At 33.3% G+C, this 19,741-nt stretch overlaps 2 protein-coding genes across 2 annotated transcripts; one reads left to right on the plus strand and one right to left on the minus strand.

Moving 5' to 3' along the window:
* The first annotated feature begins 1,928 nt into the window (after positions 1-1,928).
* On the plus strand, positions 1,929-11,193 carry LOC11418555 (kinesin-like protein KIN-14E). Its single transcript, XM_003628990.4, has 24 exons — positions 1,929-2,138; positions 2,764-2,981; positions 3,148-3,220; positions 3,412-3,543; positions 3,616-3,854; positions 3,943-4,270; positions 5,075-5,174; positions 5,269-5,450; positions 5,568-5,683; positions 5,815-5,917; positions 6,322-6,474; positions 6,586-6,732; positions 6,818-7,021; positions 7,284-7,448; positions 7,529-7,576; positions 7,694-7,834; positions 7,912-8,106; positions 8,245-8,371; positions 8,452-8,654; positions 8,733-8,915; positions 9,144-9,239; positions 9,498-9,695; positions 10,033-10,304; positions 10,755-11,193. The coding sequence occupies exons 2-24, from the start codon at positions 2,824-2,826 to the stop codon at positions 10,954-10,956; spliced, it is 3,765 nt and encodes a 1,254-aa protein (XP_003629038.2). The 5' UTR covers positions 1,929-2,138; positions 2,764-2,823; the 3' UTR covers positions 10,957-11,193.
* Positions 11,194-12,052: 859 nt separating this feature from the next.
* Positions 12,053-17,885, minus strand: LOC11438003 (subtilisin-like serine-protease S). The gene is made up of 11 exons (XM_003628991.4): positions 17,472-17,885; positions 17,287-17,381; positions 16,885-16,982; positions 16,403-16,561; positions 15,464-15,575; positions 14,677-15,205; positions 14,237-14,331; positions 13,907-14,149; positions 13,567-13,681; positions 13,147-13,330; positions 12,053-12,823 (listed from the first exon to the last, which is right to left on the minus strand). The coding sequence occupies exons 1-11, from the start codon at positions 17,568-17,570 to the stop codon at positions 12,285-12,287; spliced, it is 2,268 nt and encodes a 755-aa protein (XP_003629039.1). The 5' UTR covers positions 17,571-17,885; the 3' UTR covers positions 12,053-12,284.
* Between the last annotated feature and the right edge of the window lie 1,856 nt (positions 17,886-19,741).

Genomic DNA, 19,741 nt, shown 5'->3' on the forward strand with positions numbered 1-19,741 from the left:
AGACGATTGGGGAGTTCCTAAATCGTCTACAATGTAACATCATAGCCTTAACTTGATACATAAGCTTATACCTGTCATATACCATGTCATAATCATTTCATGTCGTAATCATAATTATATCATATTCATGTTCATTCGTCAAGTTAAGGTTATCATTTAAACAATCATGGTTATCTTGATTCATGATCGATGAAACCTAGCTAGGGTACATCAGACTCCCTCAGTGTCGTGCGGGCCTACCTTGCGGAGCGTGTCCCATCCCCCTGGCGTGAACCTCTTGCATCCCCTGATGTGGATAACAAGAGACACGACACCTACATCTTGCTTATTTTAGTCATACATGATAACTTACTTAACTTACATAGTTGATTACCACGAGTCCGTGGCCTACTCGTATAATGGTAATTCAACATTTCATGATCTTGTACATACATAAAAAGGGTTAAACCTAAACATGCTTGCTTATTTACCATAGGTCCGTGATCTACCCGAATAGCGGTAAAATACCTACTTAATCATTCTTGTTCTTATGTGAAGAGACCACACAATCAATTCACATCTTAGCATACTTAGTATTTTTGCTAACATTCTAGTTCTCGACAATCTAGTCGAGGCTCTATGTTTATCCCCACTCTTGGTTCATCGTTACCCGAATATCATGCTTAAACTCTCTTAAGCCATTCTTAGTACATATGTTGATATTGGCCATGATTTTCATTTCGAGAATCGTTTGATGTTATGTGCATTGCTTAGATGTTGTTTAGGGGTTATAAAGTTGAAAACCATTGCATGAAAAGCCTCGGATTGCACTACAGTCCCTTAACAAGCCATAGAAAAGTGGGAGATGGCAGAGCCAACTCGCCTATGGCATTTTGCTGTTATGGGGAAACTCGCTAAAGCGAGTTTTAGGCTTATGGCGAGTTTCTTCAGGTCTATAGTGCAAATTTTGTATTTTTGACCCAAAACTCAATCAATTCGATCCAGCAATGCACCATATTCATCTAGCAACATATATATATATATATATATATATATATATATATATATATATATATATAGACGCACACACAGTAATTAACACATTTCATGGCAATTTCAACATATAAACAACAAGATTGACATTTGGGTACAAAATCATAACTATTCTAAACTTAACATAGATTCATGTTTTCTTACTAGAAATGCACAACCCAAAGGTGGTAAACTATTCTAAGAACTCACCTAGTGATTCACAGCAACATGCATAGCTCAATACATAATGAATAATTGTGACCAAACATGCTTTTATACTCCTTGTGTGAAAATACTGAAATGCTCTTGGTCTTAATCGCGTTTATACTGACACTGATGGTTAACCCGTGCTTAACTGACATTGCTTCGTAAAACATTCTTCATCGTACTTGTTTTCCTTGAACATATGTCCTCGGACACATTCGATTGGTGATAATCCAATACCGACGAGTGGGATATTACAAGTCTAATTTTTCCCCTCTTTCTTTATCTCCAATTCTCCATGTACCAAAACAACAAAACCAAATAGAAACTTCATGCTAAATTCCAAATCTTAAACCTTCATTTTTTTTTTTTTTAGTTTTTGTTTAACCAATTCCTTCATGAGTTAATCACTAAAAAATTGTGAAAACATAAAACAAAACCTATTTGGTTTGACGTTTGGAAACGCATCCCAATGCCGGTGATTTTTAAGAAGCTGGAGATCCTAACATCAGCCTAGACATGCGTTTGGTCGTTGTTCAATGTAATTCCAAATACAATGTTTTTTGAGCGAGAGTTTTAACCACATTGAGATTCAAACCGGCTCGAAAAATTAATCTATCCAATTAGGCGCAAAGATATTCGGTTTAAACAATAAAAAAGTAATTTTGATAGTGAAATTTTTGATATTTTGAAAGCAAAGAAAGGGTTGTTTGGCATTTATAACGCACATGTGACTTTCTGTGTTTCTCTTCTCTCAACTCTCTCTTCTTCTTCTTCTTCTTCTTCTCCTTCTCATTCAGCTCTCTTTCCTCGTTTCTCTCACTCTTCACAAATCCATCACTTTCTCTTAGATCTCTCTCTCTAAGACAACCTCTTTCCAGACAGACACCATTGTTGTTCTCTTCCATTTCTGTTTTTCAAAGGTTGGTTTTTTATTTTCATTTTCATTTGTTAGCTCTTAGTTTCTGTGACCCTTTTATTTCTATCACTCTCTTATCTCAATTTCACAGTCAATGCTCAACTGGGTCAGTGCTAATTGTAAAGTTAATGTACCTGTTAATGCTTGGCTTTTCAAAGTTTCTGACTTTTTCCGATCTTATGCTTCCTTGTTTGATGTTTGAAGCATTTTGGTTTCTGGGTTTGTCTTTGTTTTTCCCTTCACCATTTTTTTTTTGCTTATTTCACAAATTTGACTAATGGGATTTTTGTTTTGATGATTTTATTAGTTATGTTATGTTCATGCACTTCATTTGATTCATGTCTGCTTAATGCTTATGTTTGAAGAGGTTTTTTCAGTTTTCAATTCATTTACACTAATTATATAGCTCAAGTGGTTAATGAGTTTCAGTCAATGACAAATTGATTGAGAGTATCTGAATTCAAACTTGGTCAAACCTTTACTTACCTCCTGACCGAACTCTGGATTAGCAGAGTTCATTTCCTTTGGGAACCGGAGGGTGAAGACAAAAAAAACATAGCTTAAATGGGTTGCTTTTTAGTTTTTTAAATTTGTTGTTTGAACTTGTGTCTTGGATTTTTGCTATGCAGTGGAAGAAGTTGAAGGATAAGCAATGCTAATATGTGATGTTAAGATGATCAGAAATTAAAATGATCATTGATAGGCCACCATCCATGGCTCAAAATCCTATGACAAGCAGATCTTCTTTTAGCTCTAACAATGGCAATGAGAATACCAATGTGAACAACCATGCTGCTGCTAACAATGCTGATGGCTATGATAGTGATAGCTCAAATTTGGCAACACCGTGAGTAATGAGTATCATACCATTCTTTGTGTTAGCTATGTATTGTAAATTTTAAAATGATGACAATTTTAGTCTGAAAATCTTTATTTAGTAAAATCTCGTATTATTATGTGTATTTTTTGAATAATAGTAATTTTGAAAATCTTTATTTGGTTTGTTTTTGCAGCACACCGTCTACTCTGTCTATGACTGTTCCAGCAGAACTCGCTGGAGCTATACCCTTAATCGACAGATTTCAGGTTAGAAAGTTTATATTTTAATCTAGATATAAACTATGGTCTGTCTTAATAATTTCTGTTTTTCATTGTCAGTTATGTGTCTCATGGAGCAGTTTGACTAATTACCTAAATCAATAATGGATTTTAGTTCCTTGTTTTATGTGCATTAGCATTTGATATTGTCAATTTTCTGTTAATATTATTTGTCATAGGTGGATGGATTTTTAAAGCTGATGCATAAACAAATTCAATCTGCTGGGAAACGTGGATTTTTTTCTAAAAGATCTTCAGATCCCCAAGCTCGTGAAAAATTTACATTTGAGGACATGCTGTCTTTTCAAAAGGTAATAAAAATTCAAATTAAATACTGAAAATTCTTTTTAACCTATAAAGAGCTAACAAACTGATTCCTGTAGGATCCAATACCAACAGCGCTGCTTAAAATTAATGGTGATTTAGTAAGTCGAGCGACAAAGTTATTCCAGATAATTTTGAAATATATTGGAGTTGATTCGTCTGATTGCACAACTCCATTAAGCTTGGATGAACGAGTTGAGCTTGTCGGCAAACTATACAAGCAAAGTTTGAAACGCGCAGAACTCCGAGACGAGCTTTTTGTTCAGATATCAAAACAAACAAGAAATAACCCTGATAGGTATGCAGCTTTAATATATAGTGTTGTGTTGAGTGTCCTGTTTCATCTTTTCTTGGTATTTTCTTGATTTTTGTTGTCTTAAAAATAGGCAATACTTGATCAAATCATGGGAGCTTATGTATGTATGTGCATCCTCTATGTCTCCAAGTAAAGACATTGCCATTTATCTGTCAGAATACGTTCATAACATAGCAAATGATGTAGCTACTGATTCTGAGATCCAAGCCCTTGCGTTAAATACGTTTAATGCTTTGAAGCGTTCTGTTAAGGCTGGTCCTAGACATATAATACCTGGGCGAGAAGAGATTGAAGCTTTGTTGACTGGGAGGAAGCTTACAACTATAGTGTTCTTCTTAGATGAAACTTTTGAAGAAATTACATATGACATGTCAACAACAGTTGCTGATGCTGTCGAGGTTCTTTCAAACTCTTATATCATATCATGCTTCTGTTTGGATTTGCATGCATTTATAACTAATGTAAATATATTCAAAATATTATGGAGATTGAAAATTCAAGTAAGTGAAATGTGAAATAGATAGGACTCAAGACTACGAATGAGTTCAATGAACATGATAAGGAGAAGTAAGAGAAGTTTCTTGACAAAATCTACTCAATGTAATGAAGGTTATCCATATGTATCCAATTTCAAAGTTCTACAAATTGAATAAGACTTGAGGCTTGAACTAGAAAAAGGGTATTAGTCACCATCATCATCATCATCATCACCACCACCACCACCATCATCATTATTATTAGACTTTCATAATTGCTATCTGTAGATACTAAAATCCAAGGATTTCAGTACTAGTTTCTCCTGTAAATCTATTTGTACAAATCATTATAAATATATAGAAATTATTTAGATTTGATTCGGTAATAGAACATTTTAGTTCGACAATTTTTCACTTTTTTTAGGGGTTTACCCACTGGTCATGCTGGCCCACTTTATATAGTCAACTACATAAAATAGCACTGCTGTTTACCTCAATAGCCACCGTCCAGACATCGTTCTTTTATGTGGCTGCATGAAAATTGGCCTGTGTTGGTTAGATATTAAAATACTTTCTTGAAGTCCTCTCATCCGTAGGAGGAAATCTAAGTATGTGTTAAAAAAATGTATTTTGTTTTAGTTTGTATGCTTCTGTGTGAAGTTCTTGATACCATAATTTCTTTTGTGTATATATCTTTTTGTTGCTTACTCGACATGTTTACTCTAGGAACTTGCGGGGCTCATTAAACTGTCAACATACTCTAGCTTTAGTCTGTTTGAATGTCGTAAAGTTGTTACAAGTTCCAAATCACCTGATCCTGTGAACGGTATGCCATTTTCACTCTCCCCTCAATTGTTATGTGGCAGTGCTATATCCTAGCTTAATTTATTAGTCTAATGGTTTCTATTGTTGTTGCTCAGAGGAGTACATTGGATTAGATGATAACAAATATATTGGGGATCTCTTGACGGAATTTAGAGCAGCAAAAGATCGAAGTAAAGGAGAAATCTTGCACTGTAAACTGATATTCAAGAAAAAGTTATTTCGAGAGTCAGATGAAGCCGTGACAGATCCGATGTTTGTGCAGTTGTCCTATGTACAAGTAGGCATTGTCATTATATGAAAACTAACAAATGATTGAAAGCATATTTAGTTTAACTATGAAGCTGCAAATACCTTCAAGCTCATAGATTTGTTGATGTTGAATGCGTTGTTACAGATGCAACATGATTATATTTTGGGTAATTATCCTGTTGGAAAAGATGATGCTGCTCAGCTTTCTGCATTACAAATCTTGGCTGAGATTGGATTTGTTAGCACACCTGAATCATGCACGTAAGTCATTTACAATGTTCATTTTGCAAGTAAATATCTTGTAGCAATGTTTAGTGCTTTTTAAATTTTCTCCACGTGGGTGAACTTGTCAAATTCTATTTCTTATTACGTTTGTAATCTGTGCTTCTCAGCAACTGGAATTCACTTCTGGAGCGATTCCTTCCCAGACAAATTTCAATGACACGAGCAAAACGTGAATGGGAGTTTGATATTCTCTCTAGATATCGTTCATTGGTATGGGGAAAACCATGTATATATATTACCTTTGATAAATAGCTGAGATAAAGCTGAGTTGTTAATTGTTTTTGTATATATGACTACGCACGGAATGAGTGTATTTATAATCCCAAGAATATATCTTAGGGAGGATCAATTAAATCCCTAATTTGTAGCAAGTTTTATTTACACAATAAGCACATGTTAAATGTATTTTCTAACTCCCGCAAAAAAGTTTTTTCCCTAATTACATTCCTTCATTGTTTATGTAATTTCTGTCTTTTTTTACTTATGCGTTTCTTTTGAATTTGGAAAGTTGATATTTGCTTCTAGCATGTGCTTTATAATTCTTGAGTATGTACTTGCAAATTTCTTTTCTTTTATTTTCACTGATACAATGTTTTTTTTTTCTCTTCTCATAGGAGCATCAGACAAAAGATGATGCAAGACAACAATTTCTGCGTATATTGAGAGCACTCCCTTATGGGAATTCAGTTTTCTTCAACGTTCGCAAGATTGATGATCCTATTGGACTATTGCCTGGACGAATAATAATTGGAATCAATAAAAGAGGGGTATGCATGATTCAGCATAAATATAAACTGATCAAGTTATATTATTATTTAATATTAGAAAAATGAACCATGCTTTTAATTGTGTGCTTTTTCTTAATCAATTGTCTATAGATTCATTTTTTTCGTCCAGTTCCTAAGGAATATTTGCACTCGGCTGAGTTGAGAGACATAATGCAATTTGGAAGCAGCAATTCAGCAGTCTTTTTCAAAATGCGAGTAGCAGGTGTTCTTCACATATTCCAGTTTGAAACCAAGCAGGTATAGCACCTTTCTTAACACCATACAAGCTCTCGAGTGTTTTGAAATTATTTTTACTCACTGGCGTTGTTTCGCTTCGTTGTAGGGTGAAGAAATTTGTGTAGCTCTTCAGACACATATAAATGATGTAATGCTGCGCCGCTATTCGAAAGCACGATCTTCTAGTGGCGGTAGTTCTTTGAATGGAGATGCTTCTATCAATTCAAAGCCTCCTAATTTAGAATCATATGAGAAGCGCATTCAAGATTTATCAAAACTTGTTGAAGAATCTCAAAGAAGTGCTGATCAAGTAAGTCTAAAGTTCTTCTAATGTATAATATAACATGTTATGAAATTTGTGCATCAAACACCAAACTGAATAATTAAGTATTTTATGCTTTGATACATGGTCGTATTTATTTGTTTAGCTTTGGCTTGTCAAAGTTGAATTTTGGTACTGATTATATTTTGCATACAATTAAGAGACTTGTTATGTTCATATCATATATGATTGGGATGTCTAATTAATGTGTTTTAGTCGATTAGTTATAACTTTAAATTGTCTTGACTAGTTGCATAAAGATTTGCATGAGAAGCAAGAAAAGGAAGTAAAAATGCAAGAACAATTGGAGGGTTTGAAGGAATCATTAAAAGCTAATAAGCAAAATCTTCAAGCAGTTACAAGTGACTGTGAAAGACTTAGGTCACTATGCAATAAAAAAGATCAGGCGCTACAGGTAAAGTTCTTGACTTCAAATGAATCATATTTTATCTTTTAGTTACTAGTCTGTGTTAATAACCATATGCAATCTACCAGGCTATAGAGAGCACTTCCAAAAAGGATCTCGTTGAAACAAACAACCAAGTAAGATATACCTACTGTATGAAACTATTATTCATGCTTACAATATCAATTATTTTATTATTATTGTTGTTGGTTGACTTTGGATTTATAAAACGTGGACTTCAATGGTATTAATAGGTGCTACAAAAGCTTAAATATGAGCTAAAATATTGTAAAGGTGAGCTGGATTCGGCTGAAGAAACTATCAAAACCTTGAGAAGTGAAAAGGCGATTTTGGAACAGAAGCTATCTGTGCTTGAGAAGAGGAATTCTGAAGAGGTAACACAGAAGATACAAATCATTATTCAAAATTATAAAACTATAAGATTAAGATAATGATGGTTTTTGTAATGCAGAGTAGTTCTCTACTACGGAAGCTTGAGCAAGAACGCAAAGCTGTGAAGTCTGAAGTGTATGACCTGGAAAGAAAGATAGAAGGGTATAGACAAGAATTAATGGCTGCTAAGTCTATTATTTCAGTCAAGGACTCTGAATTGTCTGCATTGCAAAATAATTTCAAGGAACTGGAAGAACTGCGAGAAATGAAAGAGGTTTAAACTCTTATGTAACTTTTTACTTGAATAATTCAGACCTAGAATAACACATGCCTGTTTCAATGTTTTATTTATTTTTCATTATCTTGTCAGTTAAAAAAACATATCAACTCTTTTGTCTGTTTATTTGTCCAGGACATTGATAGAAAGAATGAACAGACAGCTTCCATATTGAAGATGCAAAGAGCTCAACTAGCCGAAATGGAAGGTCTTTATAAAGAAGAACAAGTTTTAAGAAAACGATATTTTAATGTAATAGAAGGTAATTGACCAGATCTATTTGAATGTTTTGAAATATTTACATGCCTGATCTGTATTTAACCTTTCAACTTGTTTTATTAGACATGAAAGGCAAGATCAGGGTTTATTGTCGGCTAAGACCTATCAGTGAAAAAGAGGTTTCTGAGAAAGAAAGAGAAGCTGTTACTGCGGTAGATGAATTTACTGTTGAGTTTCTCTGGAAAGATGATAATCCAAAACAGTATATATATGATCGTGTTTTTGGTGGTGATGCCACTCAAGAAACTGTATTTGAGGATACAAGGGTAAGCCTTACTATGCAACTTATAGATCATAATTAAGCCTAAAACTCATTACTAATTTCTTCACAATTTGTTCTGCAGTATTTGGTGCAATCTGCTGTTGATGGTTATAATGTGTGCATATTTGCTTACGGTCAAACTGGCTCTGGAAAGACATTCACAATCTATGGATCAGAAGACAACCCCGGTCTTACACCTCGTGCAATTGCTGAACTTTTTAGAATTTTAAGGAGAGATAGTAACAAGTATTCCTTTTCCTTGAAGGTAATATTTCTGAAATGGATAAGAATCAAATTTCATTTCTAGTCTCAAGTTGAAAATTTTCATGTCATTAGATCAAGTGGTTATACTTAAAAAAATTCAATAGGTAAACGATTAAAGAATTTAATTTTTAGTCTCTAAATTGTGTGATTTTCACAACTACCAATCACAAGAGTTAAATAATACTCTGCTTATTATCCTATGTTGATTTCTCTTGTGTTAACAATGCAGGCATACATGGTGGAATTATATCAAGATACCCTAATAGATCTTCTGTTACCTAAGAATGCAAAGCATTCTCGATTGGATATCAAGAAGGATTCAACGGTAATGATCCGTATGTCGTCATTGTGATTTTCCATTTGCAAATAATTTTGTTACTTGAGTACAAACCATTTACCATTGGTCACGAAAAATGATTTAAAGATGTCCATCTGTTTGCTTAATTTTGACTAGTTGCTTAACATTCTTCACATATTACTTAACCATATTTTCGAGCAAGTGTTTAAGTAGGCTGTCAGATATTTCAAAATAAGTTCTAGACTCTTGATCATAATAGTTTCATTTTTAATTCATTGATGTTAGGGAATGGTCGTTGTGGAAAATGTGACAGTGATGTCAATTTCCACAATTGAAGAATTGAATTATATAATACAAAAGGGTTCTGAGCGACGACATATATCTGGGACACAAATGAATGAAGAAAGTTCGAGGTCTCATCTCATTCTTTCAATAGTAGTTGAAAGTACCAACCTTCAAAGTCAGTCAGTTGCAAGGGGAAAGGTATTTACAAATTTTTCCCTTTGATCTACACAATGGTATTATTGGTTTATCAATTTTTTAAGACCTTTTAAATATATGTAAAGAAAGCGCCAAAAAATGAGTATATCATTATGTTAGCGTAAAATATTTCTTCATTGTTCAGTAACAATGTGGAGTGTCCCTGTGAGCTTAGCTCAGTTGGTAAGGACAATGCATAATATATGCAAGGTCTGGGGTTCGAACCCCGAACACGACCAAAAAAAGTAACAATGTGGAGTATTGATTGTTTCTTGAGCTCAAGGTATTATCACAATACTGTTACGCACATTAACTTATTTTATGTTGATTTAACTTGCAGCTGAGTTTTGTTGATCTTGCTGGTTCAGAAAGAGTGAAAAAGTCCGGTTCTATGGGTAGTCAACTCAAAGAAGCACAAAGTATCAACAAATCCTTATCAGCACTTGGAGATGTTATAAGTGCTTTATCTTCTGGTGGCCAACACACACCTTACAGGAATCACAAGTTAACTATGTTGATGAGTGATTCACTTGGTGGTAATGCCAAAACTCTCATGTTTGTCAATGTCTCTCCAATAGAATCAAGCTTGGATGAGACTCATAACTCTCTCATGTATGTTATTTGTTATGCTTATTTTCTTCTTATTATTTTTTAACTTGAAAAAGCTTAGGGTCTATTTGGTTTGAGAAAATGTTTCTATTTTCATTTCCACTAGCTATCTTCATTGTATAAATCTTTAAAAATACGAAGCAAATTGAAAATAAGATGACAGTTCTGCAATTAAAAGTGAAACATAACATGGAAATAAAAATAGTTTTTTGCTGCCAAATACATACTTGGTGTATGTTTGGGTTGCATGTAGATTTGGTAAAATCACGGCGATACTGTAATTTTGTTGAAGCTCGAAAGTGCAACTTTTGCCAAAATCGTGGTGGTTCAATGTGATTCTAACAATCCTGCCGTCAGTCCAAACATACAATCAGCCTTTAGAAATTGTTTTAGTTTGTTTCAGCTAAAATTCTCTCATGTTCTAACAGCACTCTATTATGCTTTTTTTTATAGGTACGCATCACGAGTAAGATCGATTGTGAATGACCCCAGCAAAAATGTTAGTTCAAAAGAAATTGCGCGATTAAAGAAGTTGGTTACATATTGGAAACAACAAGCTGGAAGAGCAATTGAGCATGAAGATTTAGAAGAAATTCAAGATGAACGACCAAACAAGGAGAGACCAGATAGTCATGGTAGCTCTAGCTCTAGGTAAATAAGAGTATTCACAGCCTTTAGTGCACTGGATTGACCATGTGCACAATATTCTTTTCTAAATGTACTGTCATCTATCAATTACCTTGATCAATCAGGCTGAGTATATTGTATTGTTTTGTTAGATGGATCTAAGATGTATAGTGGGATTTTGTATATATTATTAATTAACCCTTTTTACTCCTGCTGATATAAATATATATACATTATAATTCAAACTAAATATTCTGTTATTCAATTTGCTGTCTGTTATTCAATTTGTCCCCGAAAGTAGTAACATTTTCACATACTACACCTTAGATGTCACATTTTCCAAGACACTTGGAGTACAAAAAGGACATTGGTACAAGAAAGTTATTTTTTAAACTTAAGGACCAAAATTTAGTATTAACATAAAGTTGGTGGATTAAAACAAAAATCCTTAGATATTTTATGCAACATTGCAACCAAGGAGTGCATGGAGAGTTTAAAATGTAATTTTCATATACGAGATTGAGAAAATTTACTAAAGAATGTCCACAACCCTGGCTTGAGGCCATTAAAATAAAAACCTGGCTTGAGCTTCAACCTTTTTGCTAGTTTTTTGAGCTGTATGTCGACCAAAAAACAGACATTCGTTTGTTTGTCGGGATGTAATGCAACTGATTTGCAATATTTTATTTTGATTTTAAATAATCTAGCAATGAACTTACACACACTAAACGTTAGAAAGTGTGGAGTTACATGTTCGAATCTGCGCTCCAACATATCAAATGTCTCTGCAACCTATCTGACTTGCATTACTTGGTTAAGATATATTTTTTTTCTTGTAATGACCAAAGTGTATTAATCTAAATTTCTTTGAATTATTTAGCTATTTTCTAATTGTTTTATTTATTTTTAAATAAAAGGTTTGTAATTGGGTCTACAAATTTGCCATTTATTGATATATTTATGCAACTCTACGGTAATTAAATCAATTAAAAATGAAACATGTGAAATTGTGCAACATTGTTGCCAAAATCCAATAGTATATAATATAAACGAAAATAGGATTTAGACAGGTGTTTTTCATCTCAAAATACTGTATAATCAACTTGCTGCAGAAAACTGACAAATAATAATGAATGTCATAGTAATTTCATTTCATGCCTTAAATACAAGATTTCTTTAGATTTATTTTAGGTAACTGTTACTTCTCCAATCATACACCTAACACAATTTTGGCATTGATATAATCTAATCTACATCATGATTTTTCAGTATGAATGATTTGTGATTGTTCTATTGATTATAATAACATACTCAAAGCCCTTAAGCTAATATATTGATATTTACAATCATTGTTATCTAACCAACCTTTACAACCAAAGGACTAGTAACTTGTAACCTTCTATTTGTCCATGACAAGAATCCAAATTTGTATCCTTTTGAAGAAGAAGTTACTTTGAAATTCACACTGAACTTGATTTTCTGACCAATTCTTGTGAACGCTAACCGGTTCGGCACAACGGTGACATTAACACCAGGCGGAGCAGAAACTATAGAATTATATATAATTGTTGCTTTTCCAACATTAGTCACAACCCTTGTAACTGAAAAGTTGTCTTTGAGATTAGGAACTGAAATAGATGGATAGTTGAGGTTTGATGCAGTGGTGATTTTGCTTTTACAAGTGCTGTTGTCTCTTGTAACAAGATGGAGTGATCTTTGATCATAACCAAGTGAACATAGGAATGTAATGAAATCTGTTGGCTCAGAATCATAGATTAGACCAGGATCAAGAACTCTTGCAGGGTTCAAAAACCCTGATCCATAATCAAATGCATTAGCCCTTTTTTGTTCCGGATCTACACTGATCGGTTTGTGGCGCTTATCTAGGATTGTAGCTGCATAATAAAAAATTCACAATTAGTTTCTTGAGAGGAAATGAATAATATATAATTCAATGACTGCGATTCTCTTCAATATCAAATATCGCAACAACTTCGGTTGAAAATCACAAGTGAATTGAAACGTTTATGTATTTTGCTTTCTTTTTGGTGATACAGTGCAGTTCTCACTGTCTAGAATTGTACCAATTAAGTGACAAATGAAATTTAATCCTATTAGGATTTTTGTTTCACTTTGTTTATTCAGATGAGTATCTAATTAGATTTAGATCAATGCAGGTATTGGAAAATGATATTAATATGAGTATGTAATGTAATACCAGTTGTCATGATGGCCGACTTGATAGCAGATGGAGACCATGAAGGATGAACAGCTTTGACTAAGGTTGCAATTCCAGTTACATGAGGACAAGCCATGGAAGTTCCTGACAGAATGTTGAACATGTTTCCAGCAACTGGAGACCATGCTGCAAGAATATTTAGTCCTGGAGCTGTGATATCAGGCTACATAGAAAATAACAGTATTACAGTTAGAACTAATCGTCATTTTACAACCGCCATTGAGAGGATTTAAACTCCTTCTCTTAGGGTTACAAGGTCAAACTTTTACTGCTAAGCTGATACTTCATCAACTAATTCTCGGTAGAAGTCCAACGAAGAAGTAAAAAAAAAAGATCAATATTGTAAAGAAGGATAAGATAAAATATGGTAATTCATTTGCACATAAATAAGAATTCCACCTTCAAAATTTCAGGGTTTAATGCATTAGGACCTCTAGAAGAAAATGCCGCTACACGCGGCGCAGATTGAGCTCCTATTACTGTCTTTGCTCTTAATATCTTTGACATAGGTTTACTGTTCAACATATAACAGAATGTGAAGTTAGACTTTGGATAATAGCACTAACAGTAGAAATTGGACCCTCTATAGCTGCAGTATCATGTGTCAGCTGTAGGCAGCATTAGATTTAGAGAGAGAAATTTCTAAATCTAATGGGTCCCTACCTCTACAGTACCAAGCTGTACTTGTAGAGGATTTAGGTCCATAAAAGTATAGGTAATTTGCAAACTATAAACAAACCGTGTAGTCTTGAGATAGGATAGAATCTTTTGTCCTTTTTTCTTTCCAACAATAGCTGAAGGGATCACAAATGGGATAGCAACATCTTGATCTGTCTCATCAATAAGTATCATGCCAACTCCACCAGCTTCTTTCACTATTTTGCTCTTTGCCACTTTTGATTCTGTTGAACGCTCTACATGTCTACAAACAAGAACCTTCCCTTTGGTCTTTGTTTTATTCAAAGAACTCTCTAGACAGTAACTACAAACCAAATATAATATAAGTTTAAAAGGCATCATTTTGCATTGATTTTTTTGTTAGTTCTAACATTTAAGTACCTTGCTTCACCTGGATTGGTAAGGAGTGAAATATCCTGCAAATGCTTCAGAAGCTGAAATTATCCTTGTGGAGGCATTCATTTCAAAGAGACTTAGACTTTCACCCTGATCCAATCACATAAAAATAATAAGGTTCCTCATGGTGTGCAACAAATTACCTTAAAATGGGTTAGTAATAGTTTGTCTTTTAACTTATTACCCTAAGGCCTATTTGTATTGACTTATTTCAACTTATCTACTGACATAAGTACTTAAGCTGTTTTCTGCTATTTCCATAAGCTCTCTAAGATAACTTATGAAAACAACTTATAGCTTACACATAAACAATTTTATTTTATTTTATCTTTTGTTACAGAAATAGCTTATACAAATGCCCTTATATGAGACACTTAATAAGCTGTTTATCCAAACGGGGCCTAAAAGTGTAATTATGAAAGCACTTCAAATTACCGTGATTTTAGCACCATTTCCTAATATGATATCAGAAGTGAAATCCCTATCAGTTGAGCCAGCAGCAACAGTAAGCATCCAAGGTGCAAGGTTGGTAGCAGAACCAAGATTTCCTTCATTTCCAGCAGATGAAACAACAAGCACTCCACGGTTTGCAGCATGAAATGACCCTATAGATATAGCATCATTGAAATAATCTCCTTGTGGTGATTGAGCACCAAGAGATAGAGACAAAATGTGAACACCATCTCTTATAGCATCATCAAATGCAGCTAGCAAGTCCACATCATAGCAACCTGAATCCCAACATGTTTTGTACACAGCAATTCTAGCCATAGGTGCACCTCCCCTTGCACCTCCACTTGCTAGTCCTTTATAATTCATGTTTTGTACATATCTCCCTGCAGCTATTGAAGCTGTATGGCTACCATGACCTGTGCTGTCCCTAGCTGATCTGAATGAGATTTTTGCATTTGACTCTTCCTCTGCTTCATATCCACTCTTATAGTATCTTGCTCCTATCACTTTCCTATTCCATAAGTAAATCATCAATCAATGAAGGTGAAACAAATTGAAACCAGTACTTTAAATAGCGGTCGCGGTTGTGCCACGACCTTTGATATTTTAGAGCAATGAGGCCCATGCAGGCTCAATCGTCGCATTAACATAAAAAACCATTACGCTACAGTCAATATTGTGGTAGCAGACCTTTATTTAAAACCCTTCTGAAAACTAATTCATGTGAAGTCATGAAAGGAAATATTGAGGGCAACAGTTAACCACAAACCTGTTGCAAGTTGAGGCATTGAATGCTTCTCCTGATTGACAATGACCTTTCCACCCTTGTGGCACTGCAGGCATGTCGGTGTCACTGAAACTTGGAGATTCTGGCCAAATTCCTAGTGAATCATGGTTATTATTAACAGAACTCATTGTGATAAATTCATGTTTACTAACAAAATCCAACTAATTAACATTTTCAGCATGCAGTGCCTAAACCATTTTCCTCAATGTGATGTTTTCGATAGTAAGTTTCATATCATGCAGTAATTTTACCAACAACAGAACAAGAGTTGAATAAAAAAAAAATATTTAGAGTTCATTAGTAGGAATTTGAATGCCATAATGATGTAATTAAAATTCCAAATTTTTTCATTTGCTGAATATCCACATATTCCCTTTTTCTAAGGTAGTCATGTCTGACATCCGTATCTATTAAACACCGACATAGACACCAGTCACGACATGACACTGATCATGACATGTAGACACCGGTAATACTTTATAAAAATGAAAGTGATTGAATGTAAACACATGTGTTGTACACCAGACATGCCTTCGATCTTAAATGTTGGTGATATATAGATTTGTACTAATTCACTCCTCTTCAAGTGAATTTGTTATTCACATGGTTCAGAGTAGGGGCCTCCCAAATTCCCAATCAAGAGTACCCTTAAGTTCCAATTTTGGATTTTACCATTAATCATACTAGTATCCTTAAACATGATAATGCTAAAGCTAAAGCAGACAAAATAAAGTGATAGTTTTTCAGCTAGTGAAGTAATAAATGAGTGTGGAAGTGAAAATTCTTGTGAACCGATTAATAAATGCCACATTATGGAACAATAACTGAACTTGAGAATGAATGTGTTTCTTTTTGCCATTGAAGTTATCAACTTTATCATAAAGGCTGAAACTTTACTAAAAATAGTACAAAGATACTCACCAGTATCAATGAAACCAATGATGATATTTTCTTGATTTTTAACTGAGTAGCCAAGAGTTTCCATGGTTTGATCATCTAAAAGTCCCATGAAATCCCATGAATGAGTTGTATGCAGCTTTCTTTTAGAATTTGGAAAAACAGAAACCACTCCTTCCATTTCTGCTCAAATTTTTCAAGTTACAGAAGCCATTATATTCTTTCTAAACCAAAACTAGTATAGTAGTAACTAGCAAAAATAAATACTACCACCTCCCTTAGTAACTAAACATAGGATTCTCCTGAGATTTTCCTTATCTTTCAAATTTTTACCACCATAATAATATCCCTAATTCTATCACATATTTTTCTGCAATCATTAATAACACTATCAACTTTCTTAACTCTTGTGATTTAATCAATGTGGTCCTGTATTTAAGGACATAGGTGGTAGTAAGGGACAATGATTTAATCAGCATTAAAAACAGAAAAACAACTAAACTTACTAGAAATTTTGGAAGCTTGTTCATCAGTGAGCTTAGCTGCAAAGCCTCTGAATCCATGTCTATAGCTATAAATATGAGAAGCTTGTGCTTCTTCAATGCTGTCAAAAACATTCAAAACATAAAAATGAAAAATAAAATCTCTTTTATCTCAAACAATAGTAATAGTATATTAATAAATAAACTACAAATTGGTATTAATAGTAACCTCTGCAACACTGACACTTGTGATTGAAAGCGTGTCCGGTGTGCAAGACCGACACAAGACTGATACATGTGATTACATTCACTTAATTCATTTTTTCAAATATTTACAGTGTCGACGTGTTTATGTCAGTGTCATAGTGCTCTATCAGGTGTTTGTGTTTGTGTCAGGGCTTCATAGACAGTAATAGTATCTCTAACCTTCCACTATGAACAGAAGCAAGTATTTGATGATTTTCCTTCAAAATATCATCTGGGTATTCCAAACTTTTGCTTCCCATGTAAACTACATAAACCTGAAATTCAATCAAGATTTCAACACCGTGATTCACAAACCAATACCAAAACCAAAAAAGCAATAAAAAAGACACTAGTTTTGAATTTACCTTGGTAGAAAAGCAAAAGCTAACTTTTGCAACAAGCACAAAAAGAAACAGCAGAGAAAACAAGACACTGTTCATAGGATAACGAGAAGAAGAAGACATTGTTAAAGTTTCAAACTTTTTAGTGTATATGACAAACCAGAACAAAGCTCTATATAAATAAAGAAAAGGGTACAGAAAATTTTCAACTTTAAAAACTTTTGAGAATGAAAAAAATAAAAATGAAATCTTTTTAAGGTAAAAAGTTAAGGGTAAGAATCATGGTTGAGGTGTCATGTGTTTAAGATTCAACGAGGTTGTTATATAACAAAAAAAAAACAGTGATGGTTGTAATGAGAGAACATGGAGCAGTAGTAGCAGTAGTGGCAGAAAAGGAGCTGAATGGTTGAAGCACTAGTGGTTAAATTGGTGAATTATATGATGACTATGAGAGAGAAAGAGATAGATATATAGAGAGAGTTTTGTAACCATTTTGGTGGGTCCATTAAAAATGTGAATATGGGCCCTAATATTGAGGAGACTGTTGGAAGTAATGTGATTAACACTCAAGATTAGTGGAAGATTAGCTAGCATAAAGCATGTGACCTTACTTATGTTTTGATTAATGGAAATCAGAATCTAATTATGATTTAAGTAATTAGTGGTTGATGTTGTGAAGTTTGTCAGTAGATGAGAGTTCAATTTATAATTGAGTGGCAATCCCCAAATTCTGTAGGTGAATTAATGGATCATTGATTTAAGAAATGAATCTAAATTATTGGTTAGTTATGTATCAATCAATACTAGTATATTGAAATGTTGGATTTGTGATTTTGGGATATCACATAGTAGTAGCTGTCTAAACCAGAAGAGACAAATTCATCATCATCCATTGATGATTTGATGGTGTACTAAAATAATTTAGAATACATATTGTGAATTATTGTGAATAATGAAATTCATTTCCAACTCACTTGCTCATTTAAATTGTTGGATCAAGATTGGAGAAGTGGAAAATTTTGATTTCAAACTTAAACTCATGCATATCGACATCTTTGCTGCTATTAACTGAAAATTGTATTTGTAAGATTTATTAATTCAATTTTGATTTGACATGATTTCATTAAATATGTGATTTTTTTTATTAAGTAGTCCTGATTCGACATATATTATGCAATGTCCTTATCAATTGAGTTAAGTTTACGGGAACATATACGTAATTTCTAAAATAATATGAGAAATATTACTTTGCAAACCGATTTAAATACCATTTGTTAGCATGATCATTAACTCAATTCCTCTAATTACTAAAGAGTTAATATTTAGGTGCACAAGTGATAATCAATTTTTATAAAATACTCTAACAAATTTAGATTTACAAAATTGCACTCTAACAATCATTGATAGACACCCAATGGTGGGCAAATTAAAGAGGAAATTTACCGTTAGCTGGAATCATTCTAATGGAATTTCAGTGCCTAAAGTCAACATTCTTATTGATGTGTGCTTGTGAGGTTAACTCCAATTATGATAAGCTCACTCACAAATATATCATCAATTACAATCATTAATCATTATTATATTTTCCCTTTCATATCAGAAGAAAGCACAATAATTACCTTCATCAAGACTTTTTTTAGTAAAACTACCATAATCATGATATTATTTGTTGGTAGCAACAACGGTTCACTATTGTCTTGTAAATTTAATCTTAGATGACATCGTTGCATATGCTGTATTCCCAAGGCCCAAGTTTTTATTTGGAAAACCATTACTCTTCCCATTCTATGAGGTTATGTGTTTTATTCAAATTCTAAAATCTGTAATGTTTTAGCGTGTTTTTTTTACGTCTTTTAGATTCTATAATCCAAACTGTATATAACATACAAAAAACTCATAAGATGGAAAAAAAAATCGTCTTATTTGAATGAACTTCTATGAACTATGGCCACAATGTATTCCTAGAGTTTAGAGACTCTTTTAACATGTTTTCCTTTTTCATATTATTTTAATTCTTGATTTTTTTTATACTACCTATTTTCCTATTTATAAGTCCTTCTAGTGTTTTTGATATATCTTAAGAAAAATAGACAATTAATTTATATGTTATATATATATATATATATATATATATATATATAGGGATTTGCTAGAACACACCCATTAGTTTTTATGTGAGAGTGTTTTAGTAAGCTACACCTTAAGGTGCATTTAACTACTTTTTAGTTATAACTTGCTAAAACACACCTTCTAAAAATTAAATGGGTGTATTCTAGCAAATGCATGTAGAAGTT

The sequence above is a fragment of the Medicago truncatula genome, chromosome 8 (assembly GCF_003473485.1).
Source record: "Medicago truncatula cultivar Jemalong A17 chromosome 8, MtrunA17r5.0-ANR, whole genome shotgun sequence".
NCBI lineage: Eukaryota > Viridiplantae > Streptophyta > Magnoliopsida > Fabales > Fabaceae > Medicago > Medicago truncatula.